Here is an 18,532-nt window from a genome sequence, read left to right as displayed (position 1 = left end):
AAAATAATGTGATACAGTGCAAATCAGATTTGCTATGGTCCCTGACCTCAGGTTGCTTAGAGTCTCTGTAGGGGTTGCAGAGAAGTAATTAGGAAATCAGTAATCAGTGTGGTCAGTATTGTGATGAGGAGGAAACAGGTCCTCATGAGAACACAGAGAAGAGGTGTCTCTTTTATTCTCTTCATCTCTGGTACCTAGTACAGTAACTTGCACAAAGTAGGTTCTCATTAAGTCTTTGTTGAAGGAATAAATAAACTCAGAACTGGGTGATCACAATCACTTTTGGAGAGGACTTGTGTCTGAGCCAACTTGGTGATATCTATGGGCAGTAGATGAGTGGAGGGAATTCTCTCATGTAGACGCAATAATATGCAGTGTTGTAGAAGGACGGAAATCTTAGCAATCTAACTAGTTGTCTAAATCTGTCTATTTAGAAGTGGGGAGTGGTTTCCAAAAGTGATTGCAGACTGAAGGCTAAGAAGAAATAACTAACCAAAGTATGTATTGGGCAAGGTTAGCTAAGAACCAGAATTGATTTTTATGAATTAGCATTTTTGGTTATGGCTGTCATTTTTACCATTACCAGGTTTAGTTTCTAACATGTCTTAAAAATAATGCTCTTCAAATGAATAAGAAGTATTTTTTTGTGAAGCATGGTACAGTTTTCTCTGGCTCTTACCTGCTAGACTTATTCATCCTATCTTTGCTTTAAAACAATACTTTTTTATACTCTAAATATATCTGTGATAAATCATGAGTTTACCACGAATAATGGTGGGTCATATTGTTGTGTTTTCATATGCCAGGTACTGTATTGAGACCCTGCCATGAGTTATTTCATTATAATGTGGACAGTGGCCTGTCTGTAAGAAAACCAAACCTAGGGCTCCCATTTTACAGAAGTGGCAACTAAAGTTTGGGGAAGTTAAATTGTGTGTGCCCAAGGTCACTTAGGTAAGCCTGGGACTCACATTTGAATCTAAGTCTGTCTGAGTTCATTTAACCACTGAGCTATGTGTGCTCTTTCCAATGTTTCATATGTCTTTTTATTAAACAAAAAAGGCCCAGGATTTAGTTTTACTTGTGTATATATTCTTAGAAAGTTTATCAGTTAAGTAGGGAAAGAGTTTGTAGTGAAGTAACATATTAAAACTCTCCTAAAAGCAAATTACAGAAACCCACTTTAAACTAGCCAGCACTGCTGGATGCAGATGCTCCAACAATAGTTACTGTGCTCTTCCTCTCTGCGTCTCCTCCTTTCTCACCTTCCTTTTTTCCCTTCCTTCTTCATCCCACTGCCCCACTCCCTCTCTCATTCTGCTTTTCTTAGAGTGTTGGCCCATTCTCTCTTGTCACAGGAGCAGCCCCAGGGAAACCAGCTCCACCTGTGATCCTAGGAAGAGAAAGCATCTCCTCTGGGAGCTCTGGCAGTAATGCCCTGGGGAATACTCTTGGTCATGGGGACTGGGGGCTGTGAGAGGACTTTGTGAACTATATGGAATGTAGCTGTTGGGGTGACAACATGTCCATACTTCATCTTGATAAGACATGTCATTTGATGATTGAAAGCTATAATTATTTAAAGATAATGCACAATATTTTTTAATAGCTTTATCAAGATATAGTTCACATACCATAGGACTCACTCACTTAAAGTATACCGTTCAGTGGTTTGAATATATTCACAGTTGTACAGCTATCACCACTGTCTAATCTGTAACACTTTCATCACAAAAAGAAACCTTGTACCCATTCACAGTCACTCCCTATTTTTCCCAAATCTCTCAGCCTTAAGCAACCACTCATCCACTTTCTGTCTCTACAGATCTGCCTATACTAGACATTTTATGTAAGTGCAATCAGATGACTTGTGGTCTTTTGTGTCTGACTTCTTTCATTAGCATACTTTCAAGGTTTATCTGTCTTTGTATATCATCATGCATTTTTTTTTTTTTTTGAGACGGAGTTTCCCTCTTGTTACCCAGGCTGGAGTGCAATGGCGCGATCTCGGCTCACCGCAACCTCCGCCTCCCGGGTTCAGGCAATTCTGCCCCAGCCTCCTGAGTCGCTGGGATTACAGGCACGCGCCACCATGCCCAGCTAATTTTTTGTATTTTTAGTAGAGACGGGGTTTCACCATGTTGACCAGGATGGTCTCGATCTCTTGACTTCGTGATCCACCTGCCTCGGCCTCCCACAGTGCTGGGATTACAGGCTTGAGCCACAACGCCCGGCCTCATCATGCATTTTTATTCCCAAATATTATTCCGTTATATGGATATGCTACATTTTATTTGTCTGTCTGTTGTTGATGGACATTTGGGTTGTTTTCATGTTTTTGCAATTATGAATAATGCTGCTGTGAACATTTGTGTAGAAGCTTTTGTGTAGATTTGTTTTTACTTCTTCTGTGTGTATAACTAGGAGTGGAATTGCTGTCTCATATGGTAACTATACCTAACATTTTGAGGAACTGTATTCCAAAGTGGCTGTATCATTTTACATTCTCACCAGCAATGTGTGAGGGTTCCAGTTTCTTTACATTCTTGTCAACTGTTACTATCTTTTTGATTATAGGCATCTCGGTGGGTGTGACGTGGTATAATGCATATTTTATAAAAGTGGAATAATGCATATTTGTGTGTTAAATAATGGCCTGTTTACTTGTCATCTTACCTTGTATTGGAGCTTTCCCAGTGGGTTTGAACCTGCTCCTCCTCAGTCCAGCCAGCCAGGTAGGCAGACCATGCTGATCAAAGGATCAGAAGTATATGTTTACTTTTCTTTTTCTTTACAAATTTTATTATTTAAAAACCTAGACGGGGATTCTTCTTATTTTCATATTAAGAAACAAGTTATAAATGCCAGAGGTTACTTGGCTGAAGATGGAACAGGGATTCGTATTTAGGATTTATTAGGTGGTAGAGAGCTGCTTGCTTCAGATCTGCAGTGTCAGCCTACTTTGACATGATAGGTGGCATTCATATGGCACACATTCCCACTCGTGTTCACTGTGTTATATGTAGTTCCCAGCAAACTAGTTGTATCTCTGCTGTTTTTTTCTTAGAAATGTGAGGGCAAGAGTAATGTCTTAGGAATAATCTTGATTATTCATGAATGATTGTTCATGAACTTGACTATTTTAATTTTCCTTAGTATAAATTACTTGCAGCACACCAAAAACTGAGCTGCTTTTTTATGATTCACAATGGTTGCTTCTAACTACTTTATTATGGCAAAGTTCGTTATCAGCCCTGTAGCGCTATTTAACATTCACCTTGGCATCAGTATAAAATTTGATGCTCTCATGCACAGACAGACGATCTTCTATTGGTGGCTTTCTCCCTAGCCCTAGAGCAGTCTGTGTATTCAGACTCCATATTGAGTCTTGCCTCCTCAGCACAACGTAAGAGAATCTATGTTGATCACAGCTTACGTGAAAATCTATGTTGATCTCTTGCCACTCATTTGCCACACATCACTGCATAACTTGAAAGTCAAGAACTTGTGATTTAGAATTGCTGTTCAGATCATGCTTAATATTTTCATGGCATCAAGCAATAGCAAGAAGAGATTACACATATCAGCAGTATGCTCTAAATGTGGAAGTCATATGCTGATCTCCATGAGATAGAAAAGGAGCTTGCAGGTATTTGACAACACATATTATTTTAAGCTGATAATGTGCCGGGAGTAGGTGCTGCGGGATACAATGAACAAACTGGATAAGTATCTCTGTCCTTATAAAATGTACATCCCAGTGATTAATGATTTACTATGAGATCATTTATAATGTGTAACAACCAGGTAAAAAATCTATTGTGATTTTTTTGGTAGCAGTGTCTGAAAGCTTTGAAATTCTAAAAAAGAAAATAAAGGAATTAAAAATGTTTAAATTGGTGCATGTAGATAGTATATTATGTAAATGACTATTTGCTAAGTATCCCAAAAGTAAGATATTAGAGATCCCAATTAAATAATTAAAAGTAAATACTTTTAATATTGACCTTATCCTTATCAAAAAGTGTATGATTATAGTGACAGGCCATGCAATCTCAAAATCAACAACATTCATGTAAATTGATAAGTTGATATTATATCAAATAGAAATCTCATAATAATGAGGTGGGCCAGTAGTTGAATTTTTCAGTTTTTTAGAAGCATAATTTGAAGACTTGTAAAATTAATAGGACAGTTGAAATTGAAATTTATTTTTAAACATGAGACAGGTAATGTACTGATGTAAAAAGGTTTAAGGAAAAAGATTTGGAATCTTGTAAAATTAATAGGACAGTTGAAATTGACCTTTATTTTTAAATGTCAGACTGGTAATGTGCTGATGTTGTAAAAAGGTTCACACACAGGTTTGAGTGTGGAAACCCAATCGTCACACTTAGGAATTAAAAAAGAACTAAAATAGACTTAAAAAAATGCACATGGGTACTTTTTAACCAGTAGTACCAGGCACCCCGAAATGAATGCTTTCAAGTGAAATAAGAAAAGATCACAGTTCTTATTTGGGCTAATGCTTCTGATAGGCATAGCAGGAATGAATGAATGAATGTAAATGAATAAATGAATTTTATTAGCATATATAATAAGTAAAGAACTTTACAAGATAATTTTAGATAGTGATAAGTACCGTAACATCAGTAAAATGGGGTCTATGATAAGTCAATTAAATATTCACTGGAATACCTAACACATTTCTAAACTTATTGTGGCCAAAGAGCTCCTGATTCATTCCCCTCACCACCAGCTTCTCACCAGGGGATGCCTCTGTATATTGTGAGGTCTGGGAAGCTTTGGAAGATGTTATTTGAGTTGAGATACGAATGGTGAAGTATCTGTGCGCATTCCAGGTATGGAGGTGGGAAAGCGTTGGCTTTGGGGTGGAAATGAGTTTAGTGTGTTGGAGACAGTCAGTATGAAATGTTGGAATGTATCCAGAGAAGAAATAGTGGTAGATGAGGCTAGAGAGGTGGAAAGGGCCTTGATCTTTTAGGGCAGAATAAGGAGATAGGATGTCACTTTAATGATGGCAGCAAGTCTGTAGAGTGTTCTAGGTTTGGGGATTGATGGCCTCATGACTATGGCTACTGTGTAGTGACTGAATGGTAGAGGCAGAAGAGGAAATGGGGACCTTTCAGAGCTGTTGTCTGGGTAGGAAGTCATAGTAGCTGTGTAGATGGAGCCTGGGCCAGCTTTGACAATATACTTTGCAGATAGAGGTAAGAACTTAAGTGTGGATTCTATGTGGAAGGCAGGAGATGAGTAGTCAAGAGTTGATTTCTAGGTTTTAGTTGAGCAACTGAATGTGTGAGGGTTCAATTACTAAGATGGGGAAAATTGAAGGAGAAGTTGGTGGTGAGGGGAATCAGAAGATACCTTTTGGCCACAATTGGTTTCAGATACTTATTAGATAGTCAAGTGAGGTGGTTTAGTGGGCAGTGGAATAAATGCCTGTAGTTCAGTAGGGAGGTCAAGATTCAAATGACAAAGGTAGGTGTCAGCAACATAGAGCTGACTTCAAAGCCGTGAGACTGAATGAACTCCCTACAAGGGGAGGGGCTAAGTTTACTTCCTTAAATTGAGAAAGTTGGACAGGATGGTGTATAAGGTCCCGTGTTTTCCAAAAAGTTAAATGTTAATTGAATTTCAGAGAGTATCTGTAAGAAACTTGAAGTGATGGATTTTTTTTTTTTTTTTGTAAAATGCTTTAGCTTCTTTTAAATCATGAAAAGGATGAATGGGAAGAAATACAGATGTTTAAATATTTGAAATCTGTATTTATTCTGAAATTGCTTGTCCACAAAGCATGATATGTTACTGCAATCAGATATCCTTCTGAAAGTGAAAATAATCTTCATTTTGTAAGGTTTCAGTTAAACCCGATTGGTGGTCAATGTTAACTTATTTTTATCAAAAAGTTTTAAACAGCTTTATTGAGGAGTCAAGTGACACCCAAGCTGTACATATTAAAAGTGTAAAGTTAGATGTTTTCACATAGGTATTCAGCCATAGAGCTGTCACCACTAGAGATAACAGACGTACTTGGCATCCCAACAGTTTCCTTGTACCCATTAGTACTGTCTCTCTCCTGCCTCTGATCCACAGGCAACCACTGATAAGCTTTTTGTAACTGTAGATTAGTTTTCATTTTCTTTTTTTTTTTTTTTTTGAGACGGAGTTTCCCTCTTGTTACCCAGGCTGGAGTGCAATGGCGCGATCTCGGCTCACCACAACCTCCGCCTCCCGGGTTCAGGCAGTTCTCCTGCCTCAGCCTCCTGAGTAGCTGGGACTACAGGCACGTGCCACCATGCCCACCTAATTTTTTTTTTGTAGTTTTAGTAGAGACGGGGTTTCACCATGTTGACCAGGATGGTCTCGATCTCTTGGCCTCGTGATCCACCCGCCTTGGCCTCCCAAAGTGCTGGGATTACAGGCTTGAGCCACCACGCCCGGCCTAGTTTTCATTTTCTAACTTATATATTATATAAATAGAATCATACAGTAGGTATTCTTTTTTTCAGGCTTTTTTCATTCAATGTGATTATTTTGAGATTCATCCATGGTGTTTTTTTTGTGTCAGTAGTTCTTTTCCTTTTATTTGCTAAGTAATATCCTATTGTATGGATATACCAGACTCATTTTTGTAGTCATAATGAAGTTAGACTACCTTCTTTTTCCCTTCACCAGGTCTCTTGATTTGCTGGTATTATTTGTGACCCTGAAAATTTGAGACAAGTCTCAGTTAATTTAGAAAGTTTATTTTGCCAAGTTTGAGGATGCACGCTCCTGAGACAGCCTCAGGAAGTCCTGATGACATGTGCCCAGGGTGGTCAGGACACAGCTTAGTTTTATACATTTAGGGAGATGTGAGACATCAGCCAATGTGTGTAAGAAGTACAATGGTTGTGTCCGGAAAGGCAGGACAACTTGAAGCAAAGACAGGAAGGAGACTTGAAGCTGGAAGGAGCTTCTGGGTCACAGATAGGTGAGAGAGAGGAATGCTTGTGTTTTTTGAGTTTTTGATTAGCCTTTCCAAAGGAGGCAGTCAGCTATGCATCTATCTCAGTGAGAGTCAGGTTGTCCCTAAGCAGTTCCCAGCTTGGCTTTTCCCTTTAGCTTAGTGATTTAGGGGCCCCAAGATTTATTTTCCTTTCACACACCTAAGAGACTAAAAATGTGAGTACATATACACACAGAGACACACTCCAAACTCTCTTCATAGAAGGGTTTCCTTGTTCTTATATTCACCCCCCTTCATCCTGTTCAGGGATGAGCTTCCTGGCTTTCATTTACCAGAGCAAGCTTGACAGTGCTGTGGATAGGAAGCAGGCCCACCTTTCTATGTGTTGGTGTTCTGTGTGATTTTCTGGGGATGTGTGTATGTTGTTGAGCCTTATTTTTTATCTAGATTGTGTTTATGTCAGGAGGTTGCCTGAAATAAAACTGAAGCTTCATAGTTTAGCCTTTAGTTGTGTTTCATAGTTTAGCAGTTATGGATTCAGTTAATCTAGTACCTCTGATTTCACAAGGGAGTATAATAAATCTTTTCTCAGTTCATAGGAATTTTGTATAGTTGGTTAAAACAGAGATCAAAATGAGACAAACACTCATTCTTATGGTAAGTAGATGCTTACCTTTAATCTCTGTGGTGTCTTGATTAAATCACCTGCTTTCTGCTTCTGTTTCTGTGCATTTGGAAAATTTCTCTGCTTTTTGGTTCCTGTGGATGATCTGAGAACGCACTTGGGGATTCATGAGTTAATCACCCTCTGGCTGTTTTTAGCATCATGAGCTCACATGGTGTTTAAGGCTGTCTGGCTTTCTGTGCTGTTACCTGGGGTTGTCTGAGGAGGAAAAGAAGCAGATTTGGTAGGATGATGAGAAGGTGAGCGTGCAAGCGCAGTAAAGAATTCCATTTTGGATGTTTTTAGTTAGAGTTTTCTGCAGGATATTCTGTGTTCTCGGTAATTTGTAGATTTTCACACTGCTTTATAAAAAGCTCTTTCCCCAATTGGTAGCTTTGAATTCTTCAGTATTTATGGGAGGTCATATTCTTGAATTAGATGTTCTTCATTACCTTACCAAAGATGACTCTACCAGTAGTGAAGCCAACAAGGAAAAAGATCTGCTGCTCTGGGTATCTAAAAGATCACTTCATCTTGGTACTTACGGGACTGCCTTATTCTTTGTGATGGCTGTAGAGCATTCACTCCACCGACTGAATGTAACATGCTTTAGTAGTCCCCGCCACTTTTCCTGTCATATCAGTGCTGAAGTACATAGTACTTACATGTAAATACATCATCTCCGACATTTCCAAATTGTTCTCCATTAACATTTTATCAGTATATACTTTCACCAACAAGGTTTTAGTGTGTCTGTTTCCTTATACACTCAACAGTACAGAGTGCTATTAGAGTTTATCTGATTGGTGAAAATGTTATTTTATTCTGATTTTTAACTATATATCTCTTATTACAGAGTTTGGGCATCTTTTCATGTGAATGAGTCATTTGTAATTCTTTTTCTGAGCGCTACTGTTCCTATATGCTACCTACTTTTCTGTTATATGGTTACTGTTTTATTATTGATATGTAGGAGCTTTAGCTATATTAAGCAAATTAGCTCTTGGCGATATGACTTATACTGTTGCTTTTAAGTTTGTTGTTTGTCCTTTGGCTTTGCTTACTGTGTTTTGCCATGAGGGAATTTTTTATATTGATGTAATGGAATTACATCTAATTTTAAAAGTTGCTTTCAAATTTTGTGTTACACTCAAAACATTTCAGATATTACATTTAAAATATTCTGAATTCCCACCTCAGCCTCTCAAAGTGCTAAGATTACAGATCCAACAGTGGCTAGAGCCACTGCACCCAGCTACTCAAGGCAAATATTGAGCCAATGTACTTGGCCATCTAAGGTTGCACCCTAGGTAGGGGAGCTCTGAGCACTGGCTTCGGAGGGAGCACAGCTTCTCGGCTGAACTCTGGGATAGACACATTTCCTGATGGGCAGAGCATTCCAAGGATTCTCACTCACATCTTCTACAACTCCAAGTCTTGGGATGCCTCAAATCCATACTCTACATGGCCCAGCCTTCATTGAACAGCTAGTGTGGGACAGACAGGCCAGGGCGGGCATGCAAGAGGAAGGAGACCCAGATTTTGCCTCAAGGAGATCACATTCAAGCAGGGACAGAATTCCTCCAGAGTATGGCCGACTAAGGGACCAAAGCCTCTGATTTTCTTCCTTCCTCTATTTCTTTATTTCTCTTCCTTTCTTTCTTTCTTCTTTCCTTCCTTCCTTCCTTCCTTCCTTCCTTTCTTTCTTTCTTTCCTTCTCTCTCTCTCTTTCTCTTTCTCTTTCTTTCTTTTTTTTGAGACAGAGTTTCATTCTTGTTGTCCAGGCTGGAGTGCAATGGCCTCAGGTGATCCACCCACCTAGGCCTTCCAAAGTGCTGGGATTATATGTGTGAGCCACTGTATCTTGCCACCTCCAATTTTCACAGAAGGAGGCACAGAGAAGTTTGGCATCCAAACAAAACTGAGTTCAAATATCAGTTTCCCTGGTTCTTGGCTCAAGCTTTTCTGGTTCTCAGTGACTTCCTATGAAAGGAAATGAGAGAGGTTTGTGGTGACAAAATCATGCTAGGCAAGGTGACTCTCACCTGTAGTCTCAGCAACTCAGGAGGCTGAGGTGGGAGGACCGCTTGCAGGACTATCTGGGAAACATAGGTAGATCCCAACTCAAAAATAAATAAATAAATAAATAAAAAGCTGGGCATGGTGGCTTATGCCTGTAATCCTACCACTTTGGGAGCCCAAGGCAGGTGGATCACTGGAGGTCAGGAGTTTGAGACCATCCTGGCCAACATAGTGAAACCCCATCCCTACTAAAAATACAAAAATTAGCCAGGTGTGGTGGTGCATGTCTGTAGTTCCAGCTAAGATTTCTGTGTTTTAAGCCATTTGGTGTCTGGGACTTTGTTGTAGAATTTCTAAATGTCCCCTTCCACCTTTGTGAGAAAAATTAGCTAATCTCTATGAGAAGGAAAGTCTCTTAGTGTTTGAGAAAAAACAGCCAATTTCAGAACTACAACTTCTCTGGCTGTCTCCTTAGCTGTGCTTTATTTCTCAGAGTTTTTAGTCCATTCCACTTTCTCTTCAATCCTCCCTGGCTTGCAGTAGTAAACTGAAGCATGATTTATTAAAGTAAAATGAAATAATTATATCATGCTTCTTACCTGCAAGCACATGAGTTTTGGTGCCTTTCAAGAGGAATATATTAGATGGGCAGGTGGTTGGTAATCATCCTGCTCTGCCTCATTGGGTGACATTTAAATAACCACACTCAAATTTGCAGTAACTACAGAGGAGCATTTCAAGTGAATTATTGAGTATTTACTTCATACTGCAGTTTAATGATTAGGCATACAAATAAATAAGGGAACATTTTCATGACATCCATACTACTGAATGTGGTGAACATCTAGAATGCAACTTGATTTCTAAAAATTCCTACAGTTACCAGTGAACAAAAAGAATACATCTGAATGGGGAAATTTTCAGTTCTTTTCCAGGTTCAGGTTGTCTGGTAGCTGATTTTTAGAGATGCCTAGGGCACTGAAATAACAAATGATTCATAGGCAAATTCTTTTTTGACTTGCAATTCTGTCCACCAAAACTATAGAGTTAAAAAAAAAATTAACCTGGACTAATAGAATATTTTCCCTGAAGATCTCTCAGTAGAATGGGGCAGATATTTTTATTTTTAGTAGTTATTTATGTGGGTTCTATTAATATTCATCATGTTAAAAATTAATACTGAGGAATGCTTAAAATATGTATACAGTTATCTTAATATAATTTATATTTTAACAGTTTCTATGAAAAATAATTTTATTTTTCAGTAATAATGATGAGTAATATTTTTATTGTATAAATGTAAGGTGTACAACATGTTTCCGTATGCATCTGCATGGTGAAGTGCTTATAACAGTCAAATACTTTAATAAATTACTACATTATCTTCCATAGTCACCTTTCCTTTTGACATGTATGTGTGTGCGTGTGTGGTAAGAGTATCTAAAATTTATTGTTTTAACACATTTCCAGTGTATACAATGCAATATCATCAGCTATGGTGCTTATGCTGTATGCTAATTCTTTACACGTATTCATCCTGTGTAAATAAAAAATTCATACCCTTTGGCTCACATCTCCCATTTCTCCTGTACCTTTCCCAGCTACCCTTCTGCTCTGCTGCTTTGTGTTTATTATTGTTTTTAAAATTCCATATATAAGCGAGTTCATGTAGTATTTGTCTTCCTATATCTAGCTTATTTTACTGAACATAACTTACCCATGTTGCTGAAAATGGCAGAATCTCCTTTTTTAAGGCCAAATAGTATCCTGTTGTATATGTGTACCATGGTTTCTTTATCCATTCCTCTATCAGTAGATACTTAGTTTTCCCTATCTTGGCTATTGCGAATAATTCTACAGTAATCATTGACACACAGATATCCTTATAAGGTGGTGATTTCATTTCCTTTGGGGATATATCCAGAAGAGGGATTACTATGGTAATTCTACATGAATTACTGTATGGTAGTTCTACGTTGAATTTCTTTTAGGAAGCTCTGTGAAGTTTTCCAAAATGCTACCTAAATCTGCATTCCTACCAACAGTTTACAAGTGTTTCCTTTTCTCTACATCCTCAGCACCACTTATCTCTTGCCTTTTCATAACAAGCATCCCAACAGATGTTAGGGGATAAATCATTGTGGTTTTGATTTGTATTTCCCTGATGATTAGTGAGTGATGTTGAGCACCTTTTCATATGCTTTTTGGCCATTTTTATGTCTTCTCTGGAGATAAGCCTGTTCAAGTCCTTTACCTATTTTTTAATCAGGTTATTATTTTGTTTTGCTATTGGGTTGTTTGAATTCATTACATATTTTAGGTATTAACCGTTTAAGAGAGACTATGGTTGGTAAATCTATTCTCCCAGTATTTAAGTTGTCTCTTTAGCCTCTTTACCATTGTTTCATGATAAAAACAGTGTTGAGACAGAAATAAATCCAACTTGGTCATTATGTGTAATTTCTTTCTTTCTTTCTTTTTTTTTTTTTTGAGACGGAGTTTCACTCATGTTACCCAGGCTGGAGTGCAATGGCGCGATCTCGGCTCACCGCAACCTCCGCCTCCTGGGTTTAGGCAATTCTCCTGCCTCAGCCTCCTGAGTAGCTGGGATTACAGGTACGCGCCACCATGCCCAGCTAATTTTTTGTACTTTTAGTAGAGGCGGGGTTTCACCATGTTGACCAGGATGGTCTCGGTCTCTTGACCTCGTGATCCACCCTCCTCGGCCTCCCAAAGTACTGGGATTACAGTCTTGAGCCACCGCGCCCGGCCATGTGTAATTTCTTTGATGTGTTCTTGAGTTCATTTTGATGGTGTTCTCTTGATGATTTTTCCATCTATGTTCATCTTAGTGGCCTGTAGTTTTCTTATTGTGTCTGGCTTTGGCATAGGAATGATGCTGGCCCCAAAAATGGGTTTGACAGTATTCCCTCTAGTTCTAAGCTTTAGAAAAGTTTAAGAAGAATTTGAGATATGTTCCATGAATATCTAGTTCATTGTGTGTTTTTAACATAAACGGGTGTTAAATTTTGTCAAAGGCTTTTTCTTCATGTATTGAGATAATCATGTGGTTTTTCTCCTTGGTTTTGTTTATATAGTATGTTTATTGATTTGCATATGTTGAACCAGCCTTGCATCCCAGGGATGAAGCCAACTTGATCGTGGTGGATAAGCTTTTTAATGTGCTGCTGGATTCAGTTTGCCAATATTTTATTGAGGACTTTCACATTGATGTTCATCAGGGATATGGTCCTGAAGTTTTATATTTTTTGTTGTGTGTCTGCCACGTTTTGGTATCAGGATGATGTTGGCCTCATAGAATGAGTTAGAAAGAAGTGTCTCCTTTTCAGTTGTTTGGAATAGTTTCAGAAGGAATAGTACAGGCTCCTCTTTGTACCTCTGGTAGAATTGGTCTGTGAATCTGTCTGGTCCTGGGTTTTTTTTTTTAGTTGGTAGGCTATTAATTACTGCCTCAATTTCAGAACTTGTTATTATTCTATTCAGCAATTTGACTTTTTCCTGGTTTATTCTTGGGAGGGTGTATGTGTCCAGGAATTTATCCATTTATTCTAGACTTTCTAGTTTATTGGCATAGAGGTAATATAGTATTCTCTGAGTTTGTATTTCTGTGGGGTCAGTGGTGATATCTCCTTTAATAACTTTTTACTGTGTCTGTTTGATTCTTCTCTCTTTTCTTCTTTATTAGTGTAGCTAGGGTTTATCTATTTTGTTAATTTTTTCAAATAACTAGCTCCTGGATTCATTAATTTTTTTGGAGCATTTTTATGTCTCTATCTCCTTCTTTTTTTTTTTAACATCTAAACAATAGTGCTTTATTGATAAAAGATTAGTTTAAATGGATACAAAATTGCTGTGTAAAATAAGTGTTTTGAAAATACATTTCTATAGGTAGAGACGATCTCTTAGTAAAAGAGCAGTTATCTATTATCAAAAGTATATCTTAAGGTTTGGGTAGTACCACAAAAGGTGGTCAGAGGTGCAGCCCTGGGCCCCCCTTGTGCACAGCTACTACCAGAGTGCCTGAAGTAGGACTTTCGCACAAACATACATGGGGCTTAATCACTTGCAAATGTTTTTTTTTTTTTTTTTTTTTTTTTTTTTTTTACAGATTTTTCTAGCAAAGTTATTAAATGTCAAAAACTCAAATAATGGACTCTGCATAGATGTACTCTATAAAGTCATGGAACACTTTTTCTTAGTTACCTTCACACAATAAGCTATAACATACGGCTTTTGGCTATTTGCAAGCAACAGTGAAGGAGCAAAGTTAGCAAGAGCACCAGATTATTTTCTGTAGCACACCTTCATAATGAATGTGTAACTGCCTCATTTTATGTTTTCCCCCACAAAAAAACAAAAAACCCTGTCTCATCCTCAGAGTGAGCATTTTCTCCATCTTCCTACACAACCATTGTCTCCTTTCATCTGTCACTTTCTGCAGCTGAATCTCCCAACTTCAGTGTAATTGATTAAAAAAAAAAAAAAAAGGCAAGCCCTGGAGCATGCCACCGGGAGACACGGGAGGAAAGGTGAGGCTAAGGCCACAGTGCACAGAAAACAGACCAGGTGTGGCTTCGAATGTGCACACCTGCCTACTAGCTATACTACAGACTTGAAATGTCTTCCACTTTGACACGACACATGGTTATTACACAAAATGAATAAAATGACAACGGCTAAAAAAAAAATGAGACAGTCTGCACACACAAAAATGATTACTGCTATTTTCCTCCCATCAGAAAATCATGCAAAAAAGGAATATTTAAAGGAAACCCAAATCAGGAAAACCTGGTAGGCATCAGAGATCAGGCGTTCAGCGTGCCAAGGCCTTAGGGTGGGAACACTGTTCAATGGCAAGCTGGGCTCCAGGGGCACGCCCACCGACAGACCCCAATTTCCACAGGGGAGGCAGATCTTCTATATCTACAGTTACAGAAAATACACTAAAGTGCAGTATAAAATACAGAAAGGTTGGATTCTGAATAGGTAAACTGCTAATTTTCCTTAAAATTTTTTTTTAAATTTTGGTTAAGAGTTTACTGAATCTCATTTTGTAGGTAAGAATCTTAGTTGTGACTACTTTGATTTTCTCTGTAGCACGGGATAACCAGTATTAGTGGAGATCACGTGGCTTACAGTGAGTTCTCTGCATAGTGGTTTTAAAACGACCTAGCATCAGAATCAAGAGACTTCTTTAAAAGTCACCTCAAAAAAAGCTATTTAAGTGTAAAGATATATCTCATTAGGTAATTCTATTGTTTTATTTGGTTAACAGATAATAAACTCACAGACAAATGAACAGTACTGAATGATAGCAGCAAAACTGGTTTTAGATGTTGTGTACAAACATAAAAGCAAGGAAGCAGTGTGGTGTGGTAAGCAATGACCCTGCCCCAGGCCAGCGGATCTTTCTACAGCACTAGGCACATGCCTCTACCACCCAGGAACATAATGGGTCAATCTGAATGTTCTAGATACAAATCAGGAGTGCTCGAATAGTTAGTCAGTTGTTAAGTCAGTTAAATTAAAGAAATTCAGTATTAACTATACACGCTGATTCTTGGAAGTCAATTCTAACGTTAGTGGTTAGGAAGAAGAAAAGGAAAAGTTCACCTCACAAAATACAGAGTGTAACAGCAATGAAATACATATGTTAAAAGTACCTCATAAAAAAAAATCGAAACTTTTTAAAAAATTAAATTCTCAGGCACAGGTAAGTTAAAATGTGGATGGCACTCTCCCAAGGATTATGAAAACACACGGCTGGATCACGCATCTGGAATGTTTTCTTTTTTATCCAGGAAAGTGTTTTCTCACACGTGGTGCCCGAGAGCCCCGCCGTCGCCGTCCCCGCCCTGCATCTGTAGCTGCATCTGCACCTGCATCCTAGCGATCATCTCCTGCATGCGGCGGAGCTCAGCTTCCTTTTCCAGCAAGATCTGATCTTTATTCATGTCCTCGATCTCCACTTTCCTGCCGCCTCTCTTGAGTCTCTCAGAATGGAAGTTTTCATAATGAAGGTCCTGGGTCACCTCCTGGAGATCCTGCATGTGGGTGATGAGCATGGTTCTCAGCTTCAGAAAGTCGTTGTGTTCTGGGTTCTCCACCTCCACAACACCCCAGGGGTAGAGGCGGCCTCTGACCTTCTTTCCTTTGGCTTCAATCAACTGATTGGATCCAACCACAGAGAATGGGATGCTGGCCTTGAGAAGTCTAGTCTGCTCTTTAAAATCTTCATCTTCATCTGATTCTGCATCAGGTAAGTGATAGATTTTGATGTTATGTTCTTCAATTTCATCCAGAATCCTTTTCTTCAGCCGCTCCCGTTCCTTCAGGGTGAGGGTGTCAGCTTTTGCAATGACAGGCACAATATTCACCTTGTTGTGTATTGCCTTCATAAACGCCACATCTAAGGGCTTAAGTCCATGTCCAAACGGTGAAATGAAGTAAAAGCAACAGTGCACTCGATTATCAACAATGTGCCGCCTGTTCAAACCGCTCTCGTCATGCAGGTACCGCTCAAACTGCTCATCGATATAGGAGATTATCGTCTTAAAACAATCTCTGCAGTTGATGGCATCACCATAGCCAGGGGTATCCACCACTGTCAGGCGTAGCTTGACCCCTCGCTCTTCAATTTCAACAGTTGAAGCCTCAATTTGGACAGTTCTTTCAATTTTCTCTGCAGCGCCTGGTATAACTGTTTCTGGGTAGAGATCAGTTAGGAACAGGCTGTTTATGAGAGTTGATTTTCCTAGACCTGATTCACCAACCACCATCAGTGTGAACTCAAAACCTTTTTTCACTGATTTTCGGTGAACTTGATTGGGGAGATTTGCAAATCCAACATAGCCAGGAGTTTCTGGATTTATAAACTGAGCTGGTTGTTGCTTAGACATCTTGTGAAGTTTCGTCCGCCACCCAGCGAGAAAACAGGCACCCTATCTCCTTCAATTCTTGTCTGATCTTAGTTATTTCTCATCTCCTGCTAGCCTTTCGATTAGTTTGCTCTTGTGTCTCTAGTTCTTTTAGTTGTGATGTCAGGTTGTCGATTTGAGATCTTTCTAACTTTCTTATGTGGGCATTTAGTGTTATAAATTTCCCTCTTAACACTACTTTAGCTGTATCCCAGAGATTCTGGTATGTTGTCTCTTTGTTTTTGTTGGTTGAAAAGAACTTCTTTATTTCTGCCTTAATTTCATCATTTACCCAGGAGTCATTCTGGAACAAGTCATTCAATTTCCATGAAATTGTGTGGTTTTGAGTCAGTTTCTAATCCTAAGTTCTAATTTGATGGCACTGTGGTCTGAGAGACTGTTATGATTTCATTTCTTTTGCATTTGCTGAGGAGTGGTTTAATTCAATTATGTGGTTGATCTTAGAATAAGTGTCATGTGACACTGAGAAGAATGTATATTCTGCTGATTTGGGGTAGAGAGTTCTGTTGACGTCTACTAGGTCCATGTGATCCAGAGCTGAGTTTAGTCCTGAATATCCTTGTTAATTTTCTGTCTCCTTGATCTGTCTAATCTTCACAGTGGGGTGTTGAAGTCTCCCACTGTTATTGTACAGGAGCCTAAGTGTCTGTGTAGGTCTTAGGCTCAAGAATTTGTTTTATGAAACTAGCTGCTTGTTTTGGGTGCATATATATTCAGAATACTTGGCTATTCTTGTTGAATTTTTCCTTTAGCATTATGTAATGCCCTTCTTTGTCTTTTTGATCTGTGTTTAAAGTCTGCTTTGTCAGAGACTAGGAATTGCAACCCCTACTCTTTTTTTTTTTTTTTTTTTTTGGCTTTCTATTTTCTTTGTAAATGTTCCTCCATCCCTTGGTTTAGAGCCTTTGTGTGTCTTTGCATGGAACATATCTCAAAATAATAAAAGCTGTTTATGACAAACCCACAGCCAAAATCATATTGAATGGGCAATAGCTGGAAGGATTTCCTTTGAAAACTGGTACAAGACAAGGATGCCCTCTCTTACCACTCCTATTCAACATAGTATTGGAAGTTCTGTCCAGGGCAATCAGGGAAGAGAAAGAAACAAAGGGTATTTAAATAGGAAGAGAATAAGTCAAGTTGTCTCTGTTTGCAGATGACATGATTTTATATTTAGAAAACCCCATTGTCTCAGCCCCAAAACTTCTTGGTCTGATAAACAACTTCTGCAAAGTCTCAGGATACAAAATCAATGTGCAAAAATCACAAGCCTTCTTTATACCAATGATAGGCAAGCAAAGAGCCAAATCTTGAATGAACACCCATTCATAATTGCTACAAAGAGAATACTTAGGAATACAGCTCACTAGGGATGTGAAGGACCTTTTCAAGGACAACTACAAATGGCTGCTCAAGGAAATAAGAGAAGACACCAACAAAGAAACATTCCATCCTCATGGATAGGAGAAATCAATATCATAAAAATGCCATACTGCTCAAAGTAATTTTTGGATTCAATGCTATTCCCATCAAACTACTATAGATATTTTTCACAGAATTAGAAAAAAAAAAACTATTTTAAATTTCATATAGAATCAAAGAAGATCCTGTATAGTCAAGATAATCTTAAGCAAAAAGAACAAAGCTGGAGGCATCATGCTACCTGACTTCACACTGTACTGCAAGGCTACAGTAACCAAAACAGCACGGTACTCTTGCCAGAATAGACCCACCGAATCATGGAGAAGAGAGGCCTCAGAAATAACACCACACATGTACAACCATCTGATCTTTGACAACCCTGGCAAAAACAAGCAATGGGGAAAGGATCTCCTAATCAGTAAATGGTTGCTGCTTCAACTTTGTTAATGGTTTGTTGAACCTTTTTGTTTCTTCTTGATTCGATCTTACTAG

General features: G+C 38.6%; 1 protein-coding gene, 1 long non-coding RNA gene and 1 pseudogene across 3 annotated transcripts in view; all 3 read right to left on the bottom strand.

The window, feature by feature from the left end:
• Positions 1-4,318: 4,318 nt before the first annotated feature.
• LOC116564606 lies at positions 4,319-4,412 on the bottom strand (annotated as a pseudogene).
• A 9,059-nt stretch (positions 4,413-13,471) lies between these two features.
• The window catches only part of LOC116564231, a 14,108-nt gene continuing 9,047 nt past the window's right edge, over positions 13,472-18,532 (bottom strand). Inside the window, exon 3 of the long non-coding RNA XR_004274805.1 lies at positions 13,472-14,272. This is a non-coding gene — a long non-coding RNA (uncharacterized LOC116564231). The remainder of the gene's footprint in view (positions 14,273-18,532) is intronic.
• Positions 14,701-16,617, bottom strand: LOC116564230 (septin-2-like). Of its 2 annotated transcripts, XM_032297155.1 has the most exons (2): positions 16,450-16,616; positions 14,701-16,362 (listed from the first exon to the last, which is right to left on the bottom strand). In XM_032297155.1, the coding sequence occupies exons 1-2, from the start codon at positions 16,577-16,579 to the stop codon at positions 15,494-15,496; spliced, it is 999 nt and encodes a 332-aa protein (XP_032153046.1). In that variant the 5' UTR covers positions 16,580-16,616; the 3' UTR covers positions 14,701-15,493. The 2 variants fall into 2 exon arrangements, with proteins under 2 accessions (XP_032153046.1, XP_032153044.1); XM_032297153.1 differs by having other exon boundaries at positions 14,701-16,617.

Source organism: Sapajus apella, unplaced genomic scaffold (genome assembly GCF_009761245.1).
Source record: "Sapajus apella isolate SASKATOON/1434 unplaced genomic scaffold, GSC_monkey_1.0 scaffold37, whole genome shotgun sequence".
NCBI lineage: Eukaryota > Metazoa > Chordata > Mammalia > Primates > Cebidae > Sapajus > Sapajus apella.
The sequence above is the reverse complement of the archived record's forward strand: the minus strand, read 5'-3'. Positions and strand labels throughout refer to the sequence as shown.

Bases quoted from the DNA above. Each gene is read 5' to 3' on its own strand.
- LOC116564230 (XM_032297153.1), bottom strand. From the start codon at position 16,579: ATGTCTAAGCAACAACCAGCTCAGTTTATAAATCCAGAAACTCCTGGC.